General features: G+C 38.2%; 2 protein-coding genes and 1 long non-coding RNA gene across 3 annotated transcripts; 2 read left to right on the top strand and 1 right to left on the bottom strand.

Moving 5' to 3' along the window:
- The first annotated feature begins 9,076 nt into the window (after window positions 1-9,076).
- On the top strand, window positions 9,077-10,262 carry LOC122001674. Its single transcript, XR_006117423.1, has 3 exons — window positions 9,077-9,215; window positions 9,662-9,991; window positions 10,134-10,262. It is a non-coding gene; the product is annotated as an uncharacterized LOC122001674 (long non-coding RNA).
- A 2,518-nt stretch (window positions 10,263-12,780) lies between these two features.
- On the top strand, window positions 12,781-18,708 carry LOC122001675 (lipid droplet phospholipase 1-like). Its single transcript, XM_042556555.1, has 10 exons — window positions 12,781-13,127; window positions 13,884-13,951; window positions 15,344-15,414; window positions 15,492-15,734; window positions 16,674-16,837; window positions 16,929-16,984; window positions 17,094-17,146; window positions 17,232-17,352; window positions 18,101-18,201; window positions 18,296-18,708. The coding sequence occupies exons 1-10, from the start codon at window positions 12,964-12,966 to the stop codon at window positions 18,365-18,367; spliced, it is 1,113 nt and encodes a 370-aa protein (XP_042412489.1). The 5' UTR covers window positions 12,781-12,963; the 3' UTR covers window positions 18,368-18,708.
- A 174-nt stretch (window positions 18,709-18,882) lies between these two features.
- LOC121999493 (probable purine permease 11) lies at window positions 18,883-20,295 on the bottom strand. Its single transcript, XM_042554167.1, has one exon. It carries the CDS (start codon window positions 19,963-19,965, stop codon window positions 18,883-18,885), a length of 1,083 nt encoding a protein of 360 aa, XP_042410101.1. The 5' UTR covers window positions 19,966-20,295.
- Between the last annotated feature and the right edge of the window lie 637 nt (window positions 20,296-20,932).

The following is a 20,932-nucleotide window of genomic DNA, read 5'->3' on the forward strand; positions in this document are numbered from 1 at the left end:
TTATACTAATATTTATAGTAGCACTACATGAGTGGGTATTGGTCCTCACAAATCGTAGAGTTACAGTATTTTCTGATGCTGACACTGTTAGGACTCTTGGCGGCCGGCTAGAGGGAATAGTCCTGCACAAATCAAGACAAACAAAAATCTTTCTCGGACTTATAACTTAAAATAACACTTGCAGAAACATAGAATGAATAAAAGGCAGAGGCACAACAAGTTTAGTTAGTTACAACCGGGGAGGTTGTTAATCCTAGACAGATGAAATCACACTAATTTCTCCTTCAGGCGGAGAAGCCTCTTTGCAGTAATGAAAGCTCAAAATGACAAAGCTAAACAGAAAAGGAAGTGTGTACAAGTGATGCTTAGAGCTTTCTTGTTTTGCTTAGCTTCTGGGAGCAGGACTGTTTATATAGCTCTGCTCGGGGCGCTTAGAAGAGTTTTAGGCACCTGGAATAGGATAATATTTTATCCCCGATGCAACGGTACGTGCCACGTCGAATTTGGCTAAGTTTTGGGTTCCGAGTGCTCGGAAGGGTTCCGGGCGCCTTGGACTACTCCAGGCGCCCCGAAGGTGAAAGTCAACCTTTTGTTGACTTTCTCTCCGAGCCTCCAACTTCGGCTCCACTTGCTTTGGTTCGGGTCTTCCGCTCCGACTCCGCTCGCTTGGGTGATTTCGGCCATCCGAAATAGGGCTCACCCGAACCCAACTTCCGACCTTCTCGAGCAAGCTTCCGCTCCGGCTTCTCGTCCCTTGGAAACTTCGCGCGCCTCCTTCTTGTCCGCCCGCGTACTCTTCCGCAGCACCTCGTCCCTCAAACGCACCGAGCTCGTCGGCTCTCTCCCGTGCCGTCCTTCTCGCTGGCTGCGTCTTTTGCTCGACGCCCTGTGCTCCTAAGTTCCTGTACACTTAGACACAAGATTAAACACGACAGGACCTAACTTAATTTGTTTAATCACATCAAAACTATTTTGGGGTACCAACAATCTCTCCCTTTTTTATGTGAGCAACCCAAGTTAAGTTAAGGTAAACCAACATAAAGTAAAAGCAATAAATTTCAATTAAAGTGCAAAAATTTGAAAATAGTTAAGCTACCTCCCCCTAGACTTAATCTTCCTTTCTCCCCTTTTGATCAAATAAAAAATGAGGTACCAAAAAAAATAAGGGTAATTTTTCAAAAAAATAAGAAAGTTTTTTGTTAAAAAAAAAATATGATTTTCCAACAATTTTGAAAATTTTGATATCACTTAAAAAAAATTTGCAACGTAAATAATTTTAGAAACTTTAAGTTTTGCAAAAAAATTTCTAAGTAAAAAAAATATTTGAGTAACTATTTAAAGCATTAATTACAATTAAATGTTTTATCAATTAGTCAATTATATATTTTATTTCATTAATTGGCTCCAGGCTGTGACAAGACACTATGTCTTCTTGGTTATTGGAGCAACAACCACTTTCTAAACAAAGTCTCTTAAGGAAATCAAACATTTAATCTACCCTGTGAAAGCCCTAACTTTAAGGTTTTAATTTATACAAGTTTTTGGAACCCAATATAGATTTCTACCAACTGAGTTAATCAGAAATTTCTTTGGGACATATTTTCTTGATAGTTTTTTTATTTAACCCCTATGAAATCTAAGATGCTAGCTTAGTCTATTATAATTTTGGATTTTAACATTTAACCATGCACGATTTGTCAAGTCTTTTACTTGTACTTTCAATTTATCATTTTCTATTTTTAATTTATCATATTCTTCTAATGGACAAGATTTGGTTAGAATCAATTTTAACTCTTTATTTTCTTTTTCTAGTTTGCAACAATTCTTTGATAAATATTTTATAAAATTGAATGACTTATCAGGAGGAATAGATCATACCTGACTTACCTTGTCAATCTCGTTATTCGTAGCTCCCCCTAAAGTGTTGTTTTCTTCCGATGTCGCTCCTCCTTCATCGATGCTCATTTCGGACGAGCTTGCTTCATTTTCGTCGTCTTGATAGCTTGCCATTAACGCAAGTCCGGAGAAAGCCTCAATCTCTGATTCGGACAATATTTCGTCCCACGTCGCCTTTAGCATCTTGTACTTGTTAGATTGGACAAGCTTCTTGTTCTTTCCTTTGTCCTTGTCCTTGATCTCTAACTTAGGACAGTGTCTTTAACGTGCCCTTCTTCATTGCAGTGGTAACATCTTATCGTTATTTTCTTTCTACCCTGCAGATGGTTAGTTTTTCTAGTTTTAAATAATTTTTTAAATTGTTTTACCATCAACGCCATTTCGTTGTCATCGAGAGAGGATTTTGAATCTTGTTCGTTCACCTTTACTTTAAAGGCAATGTTGTGCTTCGGCTCCTTCGAATCTGCACATCTCGTTTCATGAACTTCAAATGTTGAAAACATTTCTTCTAAGGTGACAGATTCTAAATCTTTATATATATAGTAAGCATCTACTAATGATGCCCACTCGGTGGTTCTAGAAAATGCATTAAACGTGTACCTTAGCGAATCTCGGTTGCTTACCTTTTCTTCGAGATTCGTGAGTCCGGTGAATAGTTTCTTCAATTCTCGAGTGAAGATGTGCAACGGTTTCTTCTGCTTCCAATTTTATGTTACTCAGCTGGTTCCTTAGCAGATCCCGTCTTACAAGCTTGGCTTCGGACGTCCCTTCGTGTAGCTCAAGGAACTTCTCCCAACGCTCGTTTGCTGAGTTATAGGCGTCGATCCGGTTGGCTTCTTGTGGCGGTAGGACACTTAGCAAATGGAACTCTGCTTTGCTGTTTGTCACGAAGTCGGCCTACTCCTTCGTCCACTGGTATTTTTTCTTACCTTCGGGTGCTACAAAACCGAACTTCATTATTAAAAGCAATTTAAAAATGGTTTTAAAGAATACCTTCATTCTCTTTTTCCAGCTTGCAAACTCCCCCTCCAACTTTGGTGGGTAGATGCTTAGTCCGGCCATCGTCTCGTATGCTTCGTTTGGCGGTTAGTCCTCCTGAAGCGTCCTGGCTCTGATACCACTTGTTAGGACCCTTGGCGGCTGGCTAAGGGGGGTGAATAGCCGCTGCACAAATCAAGACAAAAAAAACCTTTCTCGGACTTATAACTTAAAATAACACTTGCAGAAATATAGAATGAATAAAAGACAGAGGCACAACAGGTTTACTTGGTTACAACCGGGGAGGTTGTTAATCCAAGGCAGATGAAGTCGCACTAATTTCTCATTCAGGCGGAGAAGCCTCTTTACAGCAATGAAAGCTCAAAATGGCAAAGCTAAATAGAAAAGGAAGTGTGTACAAGTCTTGCATAGATTTTTCTTATTTTGCTTAGCTTCTGAGAGTAGGGTTGTTTATATAGCCCTGCTTGGGGCGCCTAGAAGGGTTCTAGGCGCCTGGAATGGGATAGTATTTTATCCCTGACGCAACGGTACGTGTCATGTCTAATTTGGTTAAGTTTTGGGTTTCGAGCGCCCAGAAGGATTCCAGGCTCCCCGGACTGCTCCCGGTGCCCGAAATGGTTCCGAGCGCCCCGAAGGTGAAAGTTAACCTTTTGTTGACTTTCTCTTCGGGCCTCCAGCTTCGGCTCCGCTTGCTTCGGTCAGGGTCTTCCGCTTCGATTCCGCTCGCTTAGGTGATTTCGGCCATCCGGAATAGGGCTCACCCGAACCCAACTTCCAACCTTCTCGAGCAAGCTTCCGCTCCGGCTTCTCGTCCCTCGGAAACGTCGTGCACCTCCTTCTCGTCCGCCCGCGTACTCTTCCGCAGGACCTCATCCCTCAAACGCACCAAGCCCGTCGGCTCTCTCCCGTGCCGTTCTTCTCGCTAGCTGCATCTTTTGCTCGACGCCCCCTGTGCTCCTAAGTTCCTGTACACTTAGACACAAGGTTAAACACAACAGGACCTAACTTAACTTATTTGATCACATCACAACTATTTTGGAGTACCAACACACACTTGGATCATTTCTACATGCATCAAAGAATTCCAAGATAGTTTTTAAAATTAATTAATATTAATTGTTAATATAGGTTGGCAAATTATAATTATAAGTTAAGTTAATAAATGTATGATTAACTAATAAAAATGTTAATATAATGCCCTGAAGACTGTTAATAATTGATAAATATTAATTCTAGTATAATATATTAAATTAATTTGGTAACTACTCAATATAATTATAATTTAAGTTAATATTAAATTAATTATATTAAATTATAATTGACAATTTATTATATTAATGTTAATCTGTTAGCATAGCTTTTTTAGTTATATGTTTAATTATCTGTCTAATTTTAAAAAACCCACACTTATCGCCTTCATAACTCGTCCCTAACTTATTAGTATAATATAACTTATTAATACTAATGTATACCAAGCAAGTTATTAGATCATCTCCAATGGGAGATATTTGGAAGGGATATTTCTCTAAATATCCCCCTCCCCCTTCTCAAATATCTCTCATTGTAGGGGATATTTGAGGGGTGATTTTTATTTGAAATCACCGGGCACAAAACTTCTTGTGGGGCCCACCAAAATGGTGGGCCGCCATTGTTTTTGGTTTTTTAAAATTTAATTAAATCTTGTGGGGCCCACCAAAATGGTGGGCTGCCATTATTTTTACTATTTTTTATTTTTTTAATTTAATTAAATTAAAAAAATTAAAAAACGAAAAATAAATCAAACATTCGAAAAAATAAACGTTAGAAAGAAACGTTCATTTTTTCGAACGTTGGGTAACGTTCAATTTCTCCCTATATATATACATCATTTCTTTCATCTATTTTCATCACTTTCATAATTTTAAATTTATAAAATATTTGTATTTGTATGAACTTAAATTTATATGTCTTCTATTGTATTTTTCGTAAAATTAAATGTAAGTTAATTAAATGATCGGTGGCCCCATAAATATTTGGTTGGTGAGATCATAGTTTGTAGAATCGCGATCCTACGTAGAATCGATTTAGGGTCAGGATCGGATCGGTCAGGATCGGATCGTAGAATCGTACGATCCTATCAAAAACCCTTAAAATCTTATCATACATGATTAATAATTATAAAAAATATATAAAAAACTGATTTATATATAAATAAATAACTAATTTTGTATATATATGCAATCATTTACACTCAACACCTCAAATTACATTACTACATGTACAAATTTAAATTAACTTGTAATTCAACTATCATTTTCGCATAGTAATAATATTTATATTTTCATATCATAAAATGAAAGAATATAAAATTTCTATTAACACAATAATAATAACACATTAATGTCAAAAATATTTCCTTGATTTATAAGATAATTCAATTTAAAGGCCAACAAAACACCTAATGTATATAACATAAGCTATTGAAACGCCGGAAATAATTTTCTAAAGACTAGTTGATGCCACACAATACTAGACAATAGACATCCAAAAACTCATTATTTTGGAGAAAAGAAATGACAAAATATTATTGATAAAAAACTAACTCAAAAATAATTAAACATATGTTTAAATAATAATTTAAACCCCTAATAAGATGAAAAGCAGATAATAAAAAGAAAGATAAAATCTTCTAGACATCCGAAAAGGATTTAAATGATATTTTTTGGGTTTGAAATAGGGTGATTAAGGATAAACTTTGAAATTTATTAAAGATCTCTGAAAGAGGTTCGATTTAATATATTATAGGCCTCGTGGTTCAATCCGAGTCAAAAGTTATGACCTCTCAAAGCTTCCACCGATCTTGCTCCGATTCTGCTCCGATCTTGTTCCGATCCTACCGATTCTGTTCCGATCCTACCGATCCTGATGCGATCCTACTGCAAAAAGCGATTATGCACGATCCTGGATCGATTTTGGGTTTCCGGATCGTAGGATCGTACGATCCTACGATCCGGATCGCGATTTTGCAAACTATGGGTGAGATATTTGATTGTGGAATTGAGGATATTTGAGAGTGAATATTTGATGGGTGGGACCCATAAATATTTGATTGGTGGGGTATTTCATTGTGAAAGCTGAGATATTTAAATAGTAGGATATTTAAAGAATGATGTGGAAGTGAGGGCCACAAATACTTGGGAGAAATATCCCTAGCCATTGTGGATGCTCTTAACCAGCTTACCTGTTACACACCTTAGAAATGTATATTAAACTTTATGTGCTTTGGTTATTTGTTAACTTGCTAACTTCCCCTTGTATTCATATAACTTATTCTTTCCACAAGTTATTATTTTGCTAACTTATTCTCCCCTCTTCGTATTCACCCTTGTAAGCTGCCTTCCCTCCCTCTCCTTGCCACATAAGGAGTTGTGCAATTTGCCAAGTGCTGAAGCTTCCTGTCCACAATTGATTCTGTCGCCTCCTCCACACCTCCATGTTCTTTTTGAGTCAAAAGGATCACATGGCTTGGAAAGTTCTGCAGTCTACAGAGGAATCAAAGTTTCTTGTATGGATTCAACACCTGCACCTCTTCCCGCATCCGTCTTTCATGTTCCTCCTTGCACTTTCAAAGCTGAAGCTTCTTGTGTTTTGCAGTTGAATTCTCCTCCTTTGCCCCCTTCCAGAGTTGTAAATCCCTATCTTGACTAATACGGATGAGACACGAGCAATATTGCCTAGTGCCATCATTGTTTCGACTAGTACTGGTGATCTTTTCATGTGGAGCCACTATCAGTTTTACTCAGCAAGCAGAACAGTGAGTTTTGTTCATGCTGGTTGAGATGACATGAAATTTTGAATCCTGGTTCAGACCAAGGTTTAAAGTTCTATTGTTGAGAATCATTATGGTTTCTGTCTGGAACAGTTCAATGCCAATTCTAAGGAAGACTTGCGAGATTGTCTTTTTCTTTGTTGACCTCATCTTGCCTGCCCCATCCCAACTTGTATTTGCCTACAGTTGACCACCAATGCTGCTCCTTGACTGTTGATCACTGAATGCTGCCATTGTGCTTGTCTCCCACCCGGTCATTGCTTGTGACTCTTTTTCCTCAGGTTGCATGTCAGCCATTGACCTTGCCTTGCATTGACTCAGCCTCATGCCTCTCCAACGTATGCTACTTGCACTAGTTATTAGTTGGTCTTGCTTCTCCCATAGAAACCACCCATGCCCCCTAGACCTATCCTATACTCTCCTCTACCTAGCGTATTTCTTGGTGTCCTACCACCTCACATCGCACTAAAGGGAACAAGTAAAATCAGAATTTTCCCCTTCTACAGAGACCATCGAGAAGACATGACTTTGGTCAAAAACCTATCTCCACAAAGATGTGTGAGCTTCGTCATTTTGATTGTTTATTGAGGTAAACATGGAAGAGAATCTCATCTTCTCCTCTCCTCTTCCTTGACCGCATGTAAACATTCCCTATCTTCTATGCATCCTAGCATCCTTATTTACACACTTCCTTATAATAATTTTAATATGTGCCATACCTGTTATAAAAAGAAGTTACCATTTGAGCAACTTGGTAACTTGTTGAAATGTCAATAAGTTTATGAAGCTGATTCTCTTTTGTGTCAATTTGTTTGCAAACTTAACTTTTGTGATTGTGACTTTATTATTGAACTAGTAGAAAATAGGAAGCATTGAGCATTATGATGAATTTAAAGGAAATACACTTTAGCCAACTCTTAGTTATCTATTGTCTAGAGAATGTTGATGAGGTTGCTTCTGGGGCACTATGGACTCTTGCTTTTAATTCTGGTAATGCTCTCCGTATAATTGAAGAAGAGGGAGTTCTAGTTCTTGTACAACTATGCTCATCATCTGGATCAGAAATGGCTTGTTTCATGGCTGCAATGGCACTTGCTTGCATGCGTGATGAGAGGTACTGAAAGATGCAATACAATGGCATCTGTAACCCAAAAGAGTCATTGTGAAAGATTCTAGAACCATTTTGCTAAACCAAACATGAGCAGTTGGACAAGTTCCAAATCTTTAACACATTTCAAGTCATTATGAAGAACTCTAGCAGCAATGCAGCATGCACTCAGATTTTTTATTTTTGATGATTGCATATTGTCTAATCGATCATTGGAACTATCTTGTTCTCAATTATGTCATTCACTAGGATATTTTTCCTTCGGAATCTAACAAGGGATGCCAATTTGGAATACCAAGTAGATATTTAATGCATTACTTTCTTTGTTTCTGATATTTTTTTAGGACTGTTTTTCCTACCTCTCATTTGTGATTCCATCTTCAGATTTCAAATTGTCTAATGGCTTCTTGTGTGTCATGGTGTGATTACCAATCAATTGACAGATGCTTCTTTGATGGGAGATAGCTTTGAATATTTATAGATTTTGAAGAAACGAAGCATGGTAGTCCTTTTGGAAGAACATGCTTTTAAAAAAAAAAAAAAAAGTGGATTATGCAGATTTTTGCATCGATTATGTCTTTGGAGACTGACTTCCTACTTGTCCTGTTTATTCAAATACTAGTGCCCTTGGGCATTAAGACTCTTCGTCGATTTTGTTGATAACCTCAATTGAAAAGCATCTTCAGTTTGAAAAACAAAATACCCTCATCTATTGTAGATGAAATATCAGATAATATGGTATTAGAACTTTAACGAGCTCCAAAATATTCTTAGTAATAGTCATCTGTAAAATTCTTCTTATGGTTTCATTGCCCAGAGAATTGTGCTGTGGGAGTTCCAAATGGGGGCCTTAAATGTTCAATACGAGTTTTTTTAGTATAAACTTCTTTATTTGTTGTCTATCTTCCTCTTTTTTAAAGGTGGAAAACTAGTTTTGGGATTCTGTTAAATTTAGAAAAGTTTTATATTCTCTAATGCAGCTGTTTGCAGTTCATTTTCGTACTTTATGCATAAACTTTCTTTATGAGGTGAAAAATATATTGGTTTAAGACAGGCATTTTTTGTTCTTTTTTGGATTGAATTTTTTTCTTCTTCAGTCAATTTATGTTTTTATTATGCCAAGAAAGAATTTCTTGTGCTGCTATTGTTATGTTACAAGTGTCAATGGCTTGCATCTAATCCTAACGAGCTTCATTTGGTCAACAGAATGGACGAAGTTGGTTCTTCAAAGAGTGTTAACTTTGATGGTGCTAGAAAGATGGCACTGAAGCAGATAGAAGAATTCTTGCTGTCATTTTCAGATCCACACATTTTCTCAGAGGCTGCTACATCATCGGCGCCGGCAACCTTGGCACAGGTAGTGGAAGCAGTTCGAATACCGGAAGCTGGGAACTTGATATGCAGGTTTGTATTTGATTCCTGTCAGCAATTTAAAGAAGTAACTTGGATGAAAAGTTAATAATTTGACAAGTGACAACTATATGACAGTGTTGTAGCTATGAATTTGCATTGCACTTTAAACACTATGGTTGGTTCAGTTGAAACAGGATCGTGGTTAATTCAGTTGAAACTTCTTTGAAAAAAACTCTGGCTTTTGAAACCAAAGGTTTCCCACTATCTAATAACAAGCTTAATCCCAACTATTTGGGATCAGCTTTAATGAATGGCATGCGTCTATTGAATGTCATCAGCATCCCTACTAATTCTATATTTTATATTCCTCAATTTGGAAGTATGTTAGCACTGGCATATCGTAAGTATTTTTTTAATATCAACTTTGCTGCTAAATATTTGCGTTTTCTTTCATAATGATTCATTCTTTTTCTTTTTTAACTTTCATTTTTATACAGTTCCATAGGAGTGAAAACTTAATTTACTTTGCCAATATCCTTCCGTGGAATTGTTTTCCAGTGCTGCTGCAATTGGGAAATATGTTTCAATGCTTCAAAATCCTTCATCTCTCCTTCGAGCCTGTGCTGCTTTTGCTTTTGTTCAGGTAAAATTGTTACATGTTTTTGGTGAGTTTGGTATTTATGTTGTTGGACAGACTACAAAGCTTTATGTTACTTTTGCAATTGGTGCCACAAATGAGTCTTCCATACACGGCAAAGCAATAAATAATAGGATGACATAGAGACATTCACACCTCTTCTTTTTTGAGAGGTTTTTTTTTTGTTTAGGTAAGCTCTTCGAATACTAGACTTCCTTGCCAAGTCTGTTAAATTTGTAATATTGGCATTAATTAGCCTCATCAAACTATATGATTTTGAACTTTCTTCTGTGTAAAAGAGGTATTGTTCATTATATATTATATATTGGCAGTTCACTCTTCCTGGAGGTCAGCACGCAATGCACCATGCAGGACTCTTGCAGAATGCTGGAGCATCGCCTGTTCTTCGTGCTTCTGCTGAAGCTGCCACTGCCCGGATCGAATCGAAAATGTATGCAAGGATAGTGCTAAGGAATCTTGAACACCTTCAGTCATCACCTTCAACACAATTCTGAAGAGATGCACGTCCATATAGTCAGGTCCGAGCAGACTTCTTTCTTCACAAAATCACCATCTGTATACCTGTTCTCTGCTACGAGCAAACACAAGCTTCCCCATGAATCTTCCCGTGCTCGACGCTCTTTTTTCACTGGTTCATACACTTAATAAGACCCAATGGTTAAATGAAAAGAACCAATGGAGGTTTATTTTATTTTAATGAGATATTGGTAAGCTTGAGCCTGGGCTGCTGCAATTGTGGATGATATTAGTTTTATTATTTTTTATAATACAGGTGTTGGATTTGCTCGATTAATTCCGGAGCTGTTGGATTTTACTCGATTAAGGTAGATGACCATTTCTTTGATTCGTGTATCAGGTAAATTCAAATCACAACTTATGCCTACTTTATTAGATATTGCTTTAAACAAAATAAAATTGTGTAGCAATTCATAAATGGGTGAAAATAATTTTGACTATTTATTTGAGCTAAATGAATCAAACATGAGAGGAAACTGATAAATGTATAGACATGGAAAGAAAGGGCCAAGACAAGAAGCCACCCAGATCGTTCAAGCCACCCCATGACAAACACTACTTCTATATCTGGTCCTGTAAAATGAATGATCATCACCATTGGCTTAGTATTATCTTGCCAAATTGAGGAACAATAAAAGGAATCTGAATATTTTAAAGATTGACCGTTGAGTATGCATAAGTTTTGTTTCGAATTTACCATGTAAGTAGACCAGGGAAAAACCTTCTATGATCTCGAGGATTAGCCTAGACAACTAAATTAAAAAAAAAAAAAATTGTCATCAAAAGTGATTTATGATGAGAGCTAAAGATCAGAAAAGGAAAAGTGGAAGAGCTTTAAATCACGAGAGACATAGATGGAGACCCCTCTTATTAAAAAATTTTGCTAAACCACTTTGTTCCTTCACTTTCAAAGACCCCACGTAGCAAGCAAGATCACATCTAACTTGTCTATTAGTTGCCCATGCAAGAACTACTTCAACTTTTGAAAGTTCTTATCGTTCAATGGGAGAGTATAGAGCTAAGTATTTGAGAGTTAAACCGATCGATCTCCATACCATATCCCAAGTACAAACATTACTCGTTCGTGTTCTCTTCGTATTCTTGAAATTCTTATCGACAAATTACATGGAAAGTTGTTCGCAAAGTCTAAATGCAACATGAGCTTCACCTAAACAGTTTGCTTCAAAGCAACAAGCATAACCACTTACCTACACAACTACACAAGTCATGAATGTCCCTCACCTTATTAATTGCTTGCAAGGCTCAATTATCATTATTTTTAATCACTGACTGAATTATTTCACTATTCCTCTCTAATGCTAAAATATGTATTTTTATCATTATGAATTATCAGACATTTTAATAATAAAATCCAAACGATAGGGAACATTTTTTTTAATATTAATTTAGAAGTATTTTGTAAGTTATCCTATTGCATGACCTCCTTTGTAGTCCTTATCATTCCATTATATTATTGTAATCTTATGAACATGCTCCATTATTCAATCCTTGTTGCCTTTGGTTGGTAATTATAAAATGGAGTGCATGTGTGTCACGTTGGCATGAGGGTTAGGAATTTTAGATTAGTTCTTCGATATTACTATATCAGATTAATTAAATAAAATAAATTTGAATAACTTATTAAAGTGTTAAACTAAATACATAAGATTGTAAATCAACAAATAGACTCTGTAAAAATAAAGTTCAATAACCAACTAAACAACCTTATAAACTTAAAAGTTTCAAATAATTAAATAATTTTAAATTAAAAATTTGATAATAAATAAACGAATCAAGTTCAAATTTATAAAAAAAATCAAATTATATTTAAATAACCATTTCAACATCTTAATTTATCTTAAGTTCAATTTAACTGAGGTCGACTTAGGCATCTTATAAATAAACTTGAACAATGTAAAGTTTGATTTGACGTATCTCAATCCATAAAGAAAAGGAAAAGGTTTAATAAACTTCGTCAAAAGTAAATAAAATAAAATTATTTAGTAGGATAAAAGTCCAATAATATGAATAAATTATTTGATATGGTTAGATTTATAAGAAATTTTGGTTAAAAATATTTGACGTCCCAAAATAACTTAGTTTATTTTGATATTGTGAAGTTTTCAACATTGTCCATAAATAAACATCATTTACATTTCCACTCTTGAAGTTTTCGCTGACGTGTCTCTATTTTAAACGTTACCAATTAATTGTTCCCATAATCACATTGCTAATTCGGAGGCGGTGGCGCACGAGAGCGGATATGTACCAGAAAACGCGATATATTAGTTTATAGCGAAGGATCGGAATCAGACTCGGTCCACTTAACGCGTTACGATGTGACAACTGTCGCGTCTTCCGCGTACGTAACGGCCGTTACGTTCCCTGCGCCGAGTCGGATTGCTGTACCGATAAATGCCGCCTATCTTCCTTCTCTCTCTCTCTCTCTCTGATTTTTTTTTTTCCTTTTTTTTTTCTTTTAAATTTGCTTTTACCTTCGCGTTCGCTTCTCCCCAATTCCCACCTACTCGTCTCTCTCTCCTCCTCTTGGCCTCTCTTTGGATTGCCATGTTCCGGGAATTTTGATTTGTTCATGGTCTCCGGTGTCGATTTAGCTGTGGTCGCATGAGAAGTGAGGGATCGGAGAGGATGGGGGACGCCGGGAGCGGAAAAGGAGGTGCTTGCGCGGAGGAGAGCGTCGGTGGCGGGACCGACGTGCGGAGCTCTTCTGGCCCCGCGGCGGAGGCGGCGGATCACCTTGTCGTGATGGTCCACGGTATCCTCGGCAGGTTGGTGTTTACTTTCCTGATCCCGCTGGGATTGTCCTCCGTTTGTGTTGCTTGATTTATCGTTGGTTCTGTTTGGATTTTGGCTGGATTTGATGGTGGTTTTCCGGGAAGAACGGGTTTTTTTGGGGGCAATGGCGTGTGCTGTTGGCAGGATGAATTGTTGTGATGTGACTTTTGTTGCAATTTATCCTTGAAATTGTTTGTTTTGTATGCCTATTGAACTTGAGTGGCATGCTGATGCGACTCTCTCGTGTATTCAGATTTGTAGATGGAGAATTAAGGTTGGAATCTCTGCTTTTTTAAGAAAAAATTGTGGCCTATGTACTCCAGTTTTCTTATGCATTGGTGCATGAATCGGGAAAAGTAACTATACCAAGCAAAGAAAATTAAGATCGAAATTTGATATGGCACCTAACTGGATCTGGTGGACTTTATGAGCAAAAATTTATGATTTGGCATTAGGAGCTGTTGCAAGGCTCCAAAATTCATATCTAGTTGGATTCCATAAATTATTTGGACTATGTAGTCTAAAAGAATTAAGTAATGACTAGATTACGTTGCCAGAAAATTAATTACATTTAAACTGCTAAAATTATTAATTTGGAATTATATATGGTTATTGTCATTGTTGATTTCGCTTTTCAACTGAACTATTAACTTCATCTGTAACCATCCCTTTCTAGCTACTCTCTCTTATTCTCTGTGCTTCAGAGTTCTGTTCTTTATTAAGCCAATATTTAATGCCACTGGTTGCAGTCCTGCTGACTGGAAGTTTGCAGCTGAGCAGTTTGTTACAGAACTTCCAGATAAAGTGATAGTTCATTGTAAGTCATTTACTTTCAATATTGCTGCTTATTTTAATTTCCATCCTTCGTATATCTTATTTTCTATGTAATGATGTTAAAAAGGTGCATTTTTTGCACAATCTCTGATTGTAACTGTGCTGTAGAAAATTTGTGATAGCATTAACTTTTGGATCCTAGTCCAAGAAGAAATTAGGAGAGTCAAAGTTAAATTTCATTTCTCTCGTATGTCTTGTTCTGCAAAATGAGATGATGTCTGCATAGTAGTCTTCCATCATAGGCCAAAGTCCAACATATATCTGATCATATGCATAGCTCCAATCAGACTTAAATAACCAATCAGCGATTTCAATTTCAAAGAATCAACCTGACTTTCAGGCCTAAAATGTGAAGCTCTTGGTAGATGAAGTTTTTCACCTCTCCTAACTGCTTACACTTTTGCAAACAAATGACTTCTTTTACTTATTAACCAGTTGGATGGCAAGTAATGTAGATTTTAAAATAGGAGAGCGCGATCCCAATGCTTACCTCCTGCCATTGCAAATTTATGATAAGATTAGTTTATGTGGCCTCGAATACATACAACAGTAATATTTTTAAATTACAATGTGGCTTTGCACGTCCCTTGTAAATGCTGGTAAATAGATATTATATTTTTAAGTGGCCTTAATTTGCAAAGAAATGGTTTATTTGATTACTTTTACATTGTTTGCTTTGGTCAAATTGATAAAAGGGCAGCCCGCTGCACGAAGCTCCCGCCATGCGGGTTCCTGGGGAAGGATCCATTGTACGCAATCTTACCCTGCTTTTTGCAAGAGGCTGTTTCCAGGATTCAAACTCGTGACCTTTTGGTCACATGGCAACAACTTTACCGTTGCGCCAAGACTCCCCTTCTTTGGTCAAATTGATACTAGTTATTAATAATCATTAATTCAAAAACACTACTCGTTTTATAGATTAATGAAATTTCCTAGAAATTAGCAAAACTTCTTTTCTATGTTCTCCTCTAAGACTATTATTTTGGTATAATGGTTTTCTTCTTCTACATATTAGATATGGTCGTTATCTGTTTTTTTGTTACACATTTTCCTTGTCAACCATATCCTAATGGAGGTGCCAACTAGCTCAGTGGGCATGATCTCTCTAATGGGGTTTATCCTTCCTTTCTCCTTGGAAAATTTGATTTGACCTTTCTTCCTCAATTGGAAGGTAGGATCAGTCTGAAAGACAACTGTCAATGTAAAGGAGCATGCTTGAACAGTATGATCTGATGATTAGAAATTACTATAATTATGTGGGAAGTACGGACAAGGTGGAATGGTTCTCTATGCACTTGAAATCCTGGAAACTTGCATTAATTATTTGTGTTTTATGCACAGGCTATGTGTTCACATACCTGTTTTTTGTTTGTAGGTAGTGATAGAAACATGAATAAACTAACATTAGATGGTGTTGACGTCATGGGTGAGCGATTAGCTGAAGAGGTCAGTTTCTCTCATGGTTCTTGCAACCATTAATTTTTCAAATTCTGATGCCATGTTATCTTAACACACTTAAACAGGTAACTGAAGTGATCAAGAAATCGCCAAATCTGCAGAAAATCTCTTTTGTTGCACACTCAATTGGAGGATTAGTTGCACGTTATGCAATTGGGAGATTATATAATCCTCCTAGAAGAAAAACCCAGGAGGACACTCTGTGTGATGTACGTGATGATAGTCAAAGTGGTACTATCTGTGGTTTGGAAGCTATGAATTTCATCACAGTGGCTACACCTCATCTTGGTTCTAGGGGAAACAAACAGGTCTGCTTTTCATACATTTACCTAACTTTTGAACTTTCATGCGTTCTCAATTCTTGAGATATATGTGAATTGAACTTGTTTTGTGATTGAAGGTTATCAATCAAAAAGTGGTAAAGTGGTAGGACAATGGAAGCCAGTTGTGAATAGACAAAATATGTTGATGGTTCCAATTATTTTGATTTTTTTTTATAGTCTACCATGGAGAAATTACTCAAGAATGGTCCTCTTCTCTTGTCTAGCAACCCTTGTATCTGCATTCTTCTACAAGGTTATGAAGTGTGTATCTGTAATTGGATATAATCAGCATCTTAGAAACCTACCAAATTTCTATGTTTAGAGACATTGTGTCAAATAATGTGATTTTTTCTGGATCTTTTTTGTTAGTGCCCATAGCATAGTGCAAGGACCATCTAAGATGCCTTCATTTAAAGTTGTCATTGAGTTGCAAGTTAAGTAGAATCCAAACGTATCATCATCATCAAATGATTCACTACCTGAATCCCTAATCAGTAATTACCTCATCTCACCATAGATCGATCCATTTTCTTCTTTTCTCATACTAGTAAATGTGTATTATATATATATATATATGAAGCCCAGACACACAGTAAGGAGTTTTCAGTGATTATGCGAAATAGGTTTAAGAGATAAGTACCATAGAACTACAAGCAAGATAGCATCTAAACTCAGTTTTCTCCCTACTCCTATGTGGCTTCTTGATAAGATTCCAAAGTCTTTTCTATGGTGGGGGAGAAATGTCCTTTATGTTGTCTCATTGACTTAATGACTTTGCCAGTATTTTAGATGATATAAGTTCTGACATCTTTTCTGTAAGTATTATGTATAAGCTGGAAATGGCACTCATAGTTGGCAATGTATATCTCACATTACTTTATCATTGATCTTGACTTTTTAGTGTATCATATTAATTTCATTCAGGTCCCTTTCCTTTTTGGGCTCACTGCTATTGAAAAGGTTGCTTCTTGTGTTATTCACTGGATATTTAGAAGAACTGGCAAGCATCTTTTTCTAACTGATAGCGACGAAGGAAAGCCTCCATTGTTGCAACGAATGGTGGAGAATTGTGATGATCTTCATTTTATGTATTTCCTTTCTTCGCCTTGCCATATCTGTTTCGATGTCATTAACTTTGCAATGCATATTCCTGGTAGCATGATTATATTTCATCTACAGGTCTGCCCTCCAAGCTTTTAAACGGCGGGTGGCTTATTCAAATGTTGGCTATGATCGTATCCTGAGCTGAAATTTCTTGGATGTAACTATGCAATTTTCATATCATCATTGTCTGAGACATTTTATTTCATTATCGTGTGATTTTCCTGAACTAAGTGATTTCAGATATAGTAGGATGGAGAACATCTTCTATTAGACGTAACTCTGAGTTGCCTAAAGTACCATCCCTTTAACAATCATTTCTCAGTGACTTTGTCCATTAACATTTAGTTATTAACTAGCTTTATTAAATCTTCTGTCCAGTGGGAGGACCCATTGAGTGAAAGATACCCACATATTGTACATGAAGAATATACTGCAGGGAGCAGAAATGATAAGTGTACTAGTGATTCCCTTACGGACAGCGATTGTGATGTACTTGAAGGTACTTATCATTTAATCCTGTAGATTAAATAAACTTTGTGTGTTAGGACTTAGGAGTCAGTTCCAGTTAATTTCTTTCGCGTATCTTACTTGTTAGCACTGATAAGCTTGCATTCTCTACCATTCTTTAAAAGCTTCATTTGCCAGTCATGCTTGTGACTTCCCTACATTTCCCATAAACTTGTCCATTATCATGCTTATTCAAGCTGTCTCAACTGCTATTCTAGTGGTATGTCGACAGGGCCCTGGTAGTGGCAATGCTGCTTAAAAGTCTTAGGATCAATTTGAGCTTCATCACTGGGGTTTATCCTTTCCTTTTTCATCAAAAGAAAATGGAAAAGCAAATAAGTGGGATGCCTATAGCAAAAATTCCAACGATTCGAATTGGTTAGAAGTATTCTCAGGCTGTTTCTAAGGCCAATTTGCTTTTTTGAAAAACAATAAGGACCTTGTGAGCCCTCATTTTCATTGATCATTATTTGCCGTCAACATATACATCCATGAAATTGTCTGTTAAAGCCCAAAAGAGAGCTTATTCCAACTCAAAATGCATATTTAAGAATTTTTAGTATAATTAGAGGCGAGAGTTTGACTTAGGTGAAGACTCTCTTAGTATTTAAACATATTTAATAAGAACATGAAACTACAAGGCTAAAGTTTTTCTTTTTGTTTAAGAATGCCTACTTTGCTTTTTAACTTCTAACTCTTATTTTCATCCATCGATATGGATTGCGCTATTTTGCTTGCAGAAAAGCTAGTAACAGGTCTCACACGGCTGTCTTGGGAAAGAGTCGATGTAAGCTTCCACAACATCAGCATCCAAAGGTTTGCTGCACACAGTGTCATTCAGGTCTTCCACCTCTGAACCACATCTACTACCTCGTCCCTATTTCTCGCTATCTCCATACATTTCCATTTTTTAAAAAAAAATCTATCTATTTCAGGTTAAGGATCCATTCACGCATTCGGAAGGTACAGACGTTATACAACACATGATGGATCACTTCCTCACTTGAGGGAGGCAGAGGAATTCTTCTTCAGGTGGTATACATTGATCATCATCCACTAGTGGATCCATTGGATACAGAAGGTGGAACAAAGAGCAGCAACAAGAACATGAAGAACAGGTAGCAGCAAATCAACTTGAATCATTGAGCCTTACCATCACTTGAATCTCTTCTATATTCTTCACTGGCAACTGTGTAATATTTCGATACGATCCTTTGTATAATCTGTTTATTTTTCTTAGCACTCAATATACTCATGTTCATGTTGTATAGCCACTCGCGATGACATTTTTTGCTCGTAGCAGAATGGAACTGGAATGATTCATAATTTTCATTTCAATATTTAAACAGACAACTTGGAATCTTACATATATTTTTTCCCCATATTTTCACTATTATTTAAAATATTTTTTCAACCTTTATTTTCACAGAAAATACTTTTTTTTTCTTTTCATTTCCTTTTGTTTTTCTTTGTTATGGATTAGTCAGCCAGATAGCAGCCAGATAGCAGCCAGATGACGTCATTAAGGACAGGCATCAGGGGCGTCCGAACCATTGGCGCGGTTGCAGCTGTCCACTCCTCTCTTGGAGTTCGATTCATCGAGGTAGTGCTGGTAGACGTAGGACGCGAAGCCCCAAAACGCGATCCCCATCGCCACGGCCTTCGCCGCGTCCATCTCGTCGCCGAAGACCGCCACCGCCGCCAACGGCACCAGCGCGGTCCCCACCGTGCAGGTCACGTTGGCGAACAGCGCCGACGCCGCCTCCACCAGCGCCACTAGCCCCACCGCATAGAGCTGCCACGCCGCCGCGGTCCCCACCAGCGCCATCACGTACCCCGCCCTCCCCCCTCTCCGGAACCGCTCCATCTCCTCCCCCACCCGCCTCCACTCCCCGCTGGCCCACAGCCCTGCCACAGCCGCCGCCGTCGCCGCGGTGCTAGTCCACACCTCCATCTCCACCGCGGCCGCCCAAGTCCTCGCCTTTATCACCCTCTCGAACGAGAGCTCCATCAGGGACAGCGTGAGCGCGAAGAGCGCGGAGGCGGCCAGCGCCAGCGCCACCCCCAGCCGCCGCTCTGACCTGGAGGCGTTCGAAGCGTCGGACTCGGATCCGACGGCGACGAGCACGGCGGAGAAGGTGAGCAGCGCGACGGAGTTGAGGACGGGCGGGGTGAACCTGTGGGCATTGAGGAAGTAGGAGGAGACGGCGTTGAAGGCCAGCTGGGTGGCGCAGAGGAGGGAGAAGGTGGAGACGGGGAGGTAGAGGAGGGCGTAGGAGTACATGAGGTTGGAGGCGGAGATGAGGAAACCGAGGGAGAGGTAGATGAGGGCGAGGTCACGGCGGCGGGCGGCGGAAGGCGGCGGCGGCGACTTGACGCGGAGGGAAAGGAGGCAGAGGAGGGGGAGGCAGAGAGGGGCGCCCGCTGATTGGACGACGGTCGCCAGCCACTTGCTGCGGCCACCTCCGTCGAAGTAGAGCCGGCCGAGGAGCGTTCCGGCGCTATGGGTCACGATAATGACGGAGGTGGCGACGGCCACCATGATCTGCCATTTCCACCGAAGCACCGCCGCCATCTCTTCGAACTTGGAAGGAGGGCGAGCCATGGCAATGCGAATCCAATTTATAGTCGAGAAAGACGAATAAGCTTTTTGCTAGACGCAACCGACAATCTCCTCCCCGAGCATCGTGCCTTTTGCCGGCTAACCAAGAACCTAACCGTCGACTGTGAGCTCATGGTTTACTCACGCACACGGCACACCATGATGGATACCTACAAGCTTATAGCTACCTTTCTCTTGATCCCTTAGTCATGAGTTTTTTGGCCCTGCTTGTGAGCCATTCATTCACATCACAAAGTGGTAGCAGCCCTTGCAAAGACAAAGAGATAATCAGTGATGCTGGTAAAATCAGAGTTCGAATCTGAATGATTCTGAAAGTCGACCTCTCACTAAAAGCAACGGCCACTGTCGCTGCTTGATTGCTAAATTTAGTTAGTGATTATATTTTTAATTGATCAAAATTTTAAATTTTATCATTAATTTAGCGATCAAGTTTAAAGTTTACTAATATTTAATATTTAACCATCGTATATAAATTTGATCTCTAATTAGATTTAATCGTTGCTTAACCTTCGATTTTAAAGTCGATTGCTAATTTAATGACTATTTTTTAATTCAATTTCTAATCTAATTGATCTGGTCCAAAAACGATATAGAAGGCTAGCTGAAAAATGTGGCTCCTTAATTGACTGTGTGAAGACTCTGCTCTGATCTGTAATATAAAGAATGTTAGTACCGGATTAGGAAAGGAGTCTCCGATGTTGGTTCTCCGACGCTCAAGTCAGTCATCGGAATAATAGAAAAATAACGAAGTGATGTAACAGTGAGAACACGAGCACAAATAATGTATATCACATATTTCCACTGGTGCATGGACCCCCTTTTATATAGTGCTTCAATAGGCGATGTGCACGCTCCTCAAGGTGTGAGTATGTTTTCCCAACACTATACTTTAATAGGACATGCAAATCCCTGACATGACAATAGAAGTTTCTGTCGTACGATTTGTCTA

This window comes from Zingiber officinale, chromosome 7A, assembly GCF_018446385.1.
Source record: "Zingiber officinale cultivar Zhangliang chromosome 7A, Zo_v1.1, whole genome shotgun sequence".
In the NCBI taxonomy this organism is placed as follows: domain Eukaryota; kingdom Viridiplantae; phylum Streptophyta; class Magnoliopsida; order Zingiberales; family Zingiberaceae; genus Zingiber; species Zingiber officinale.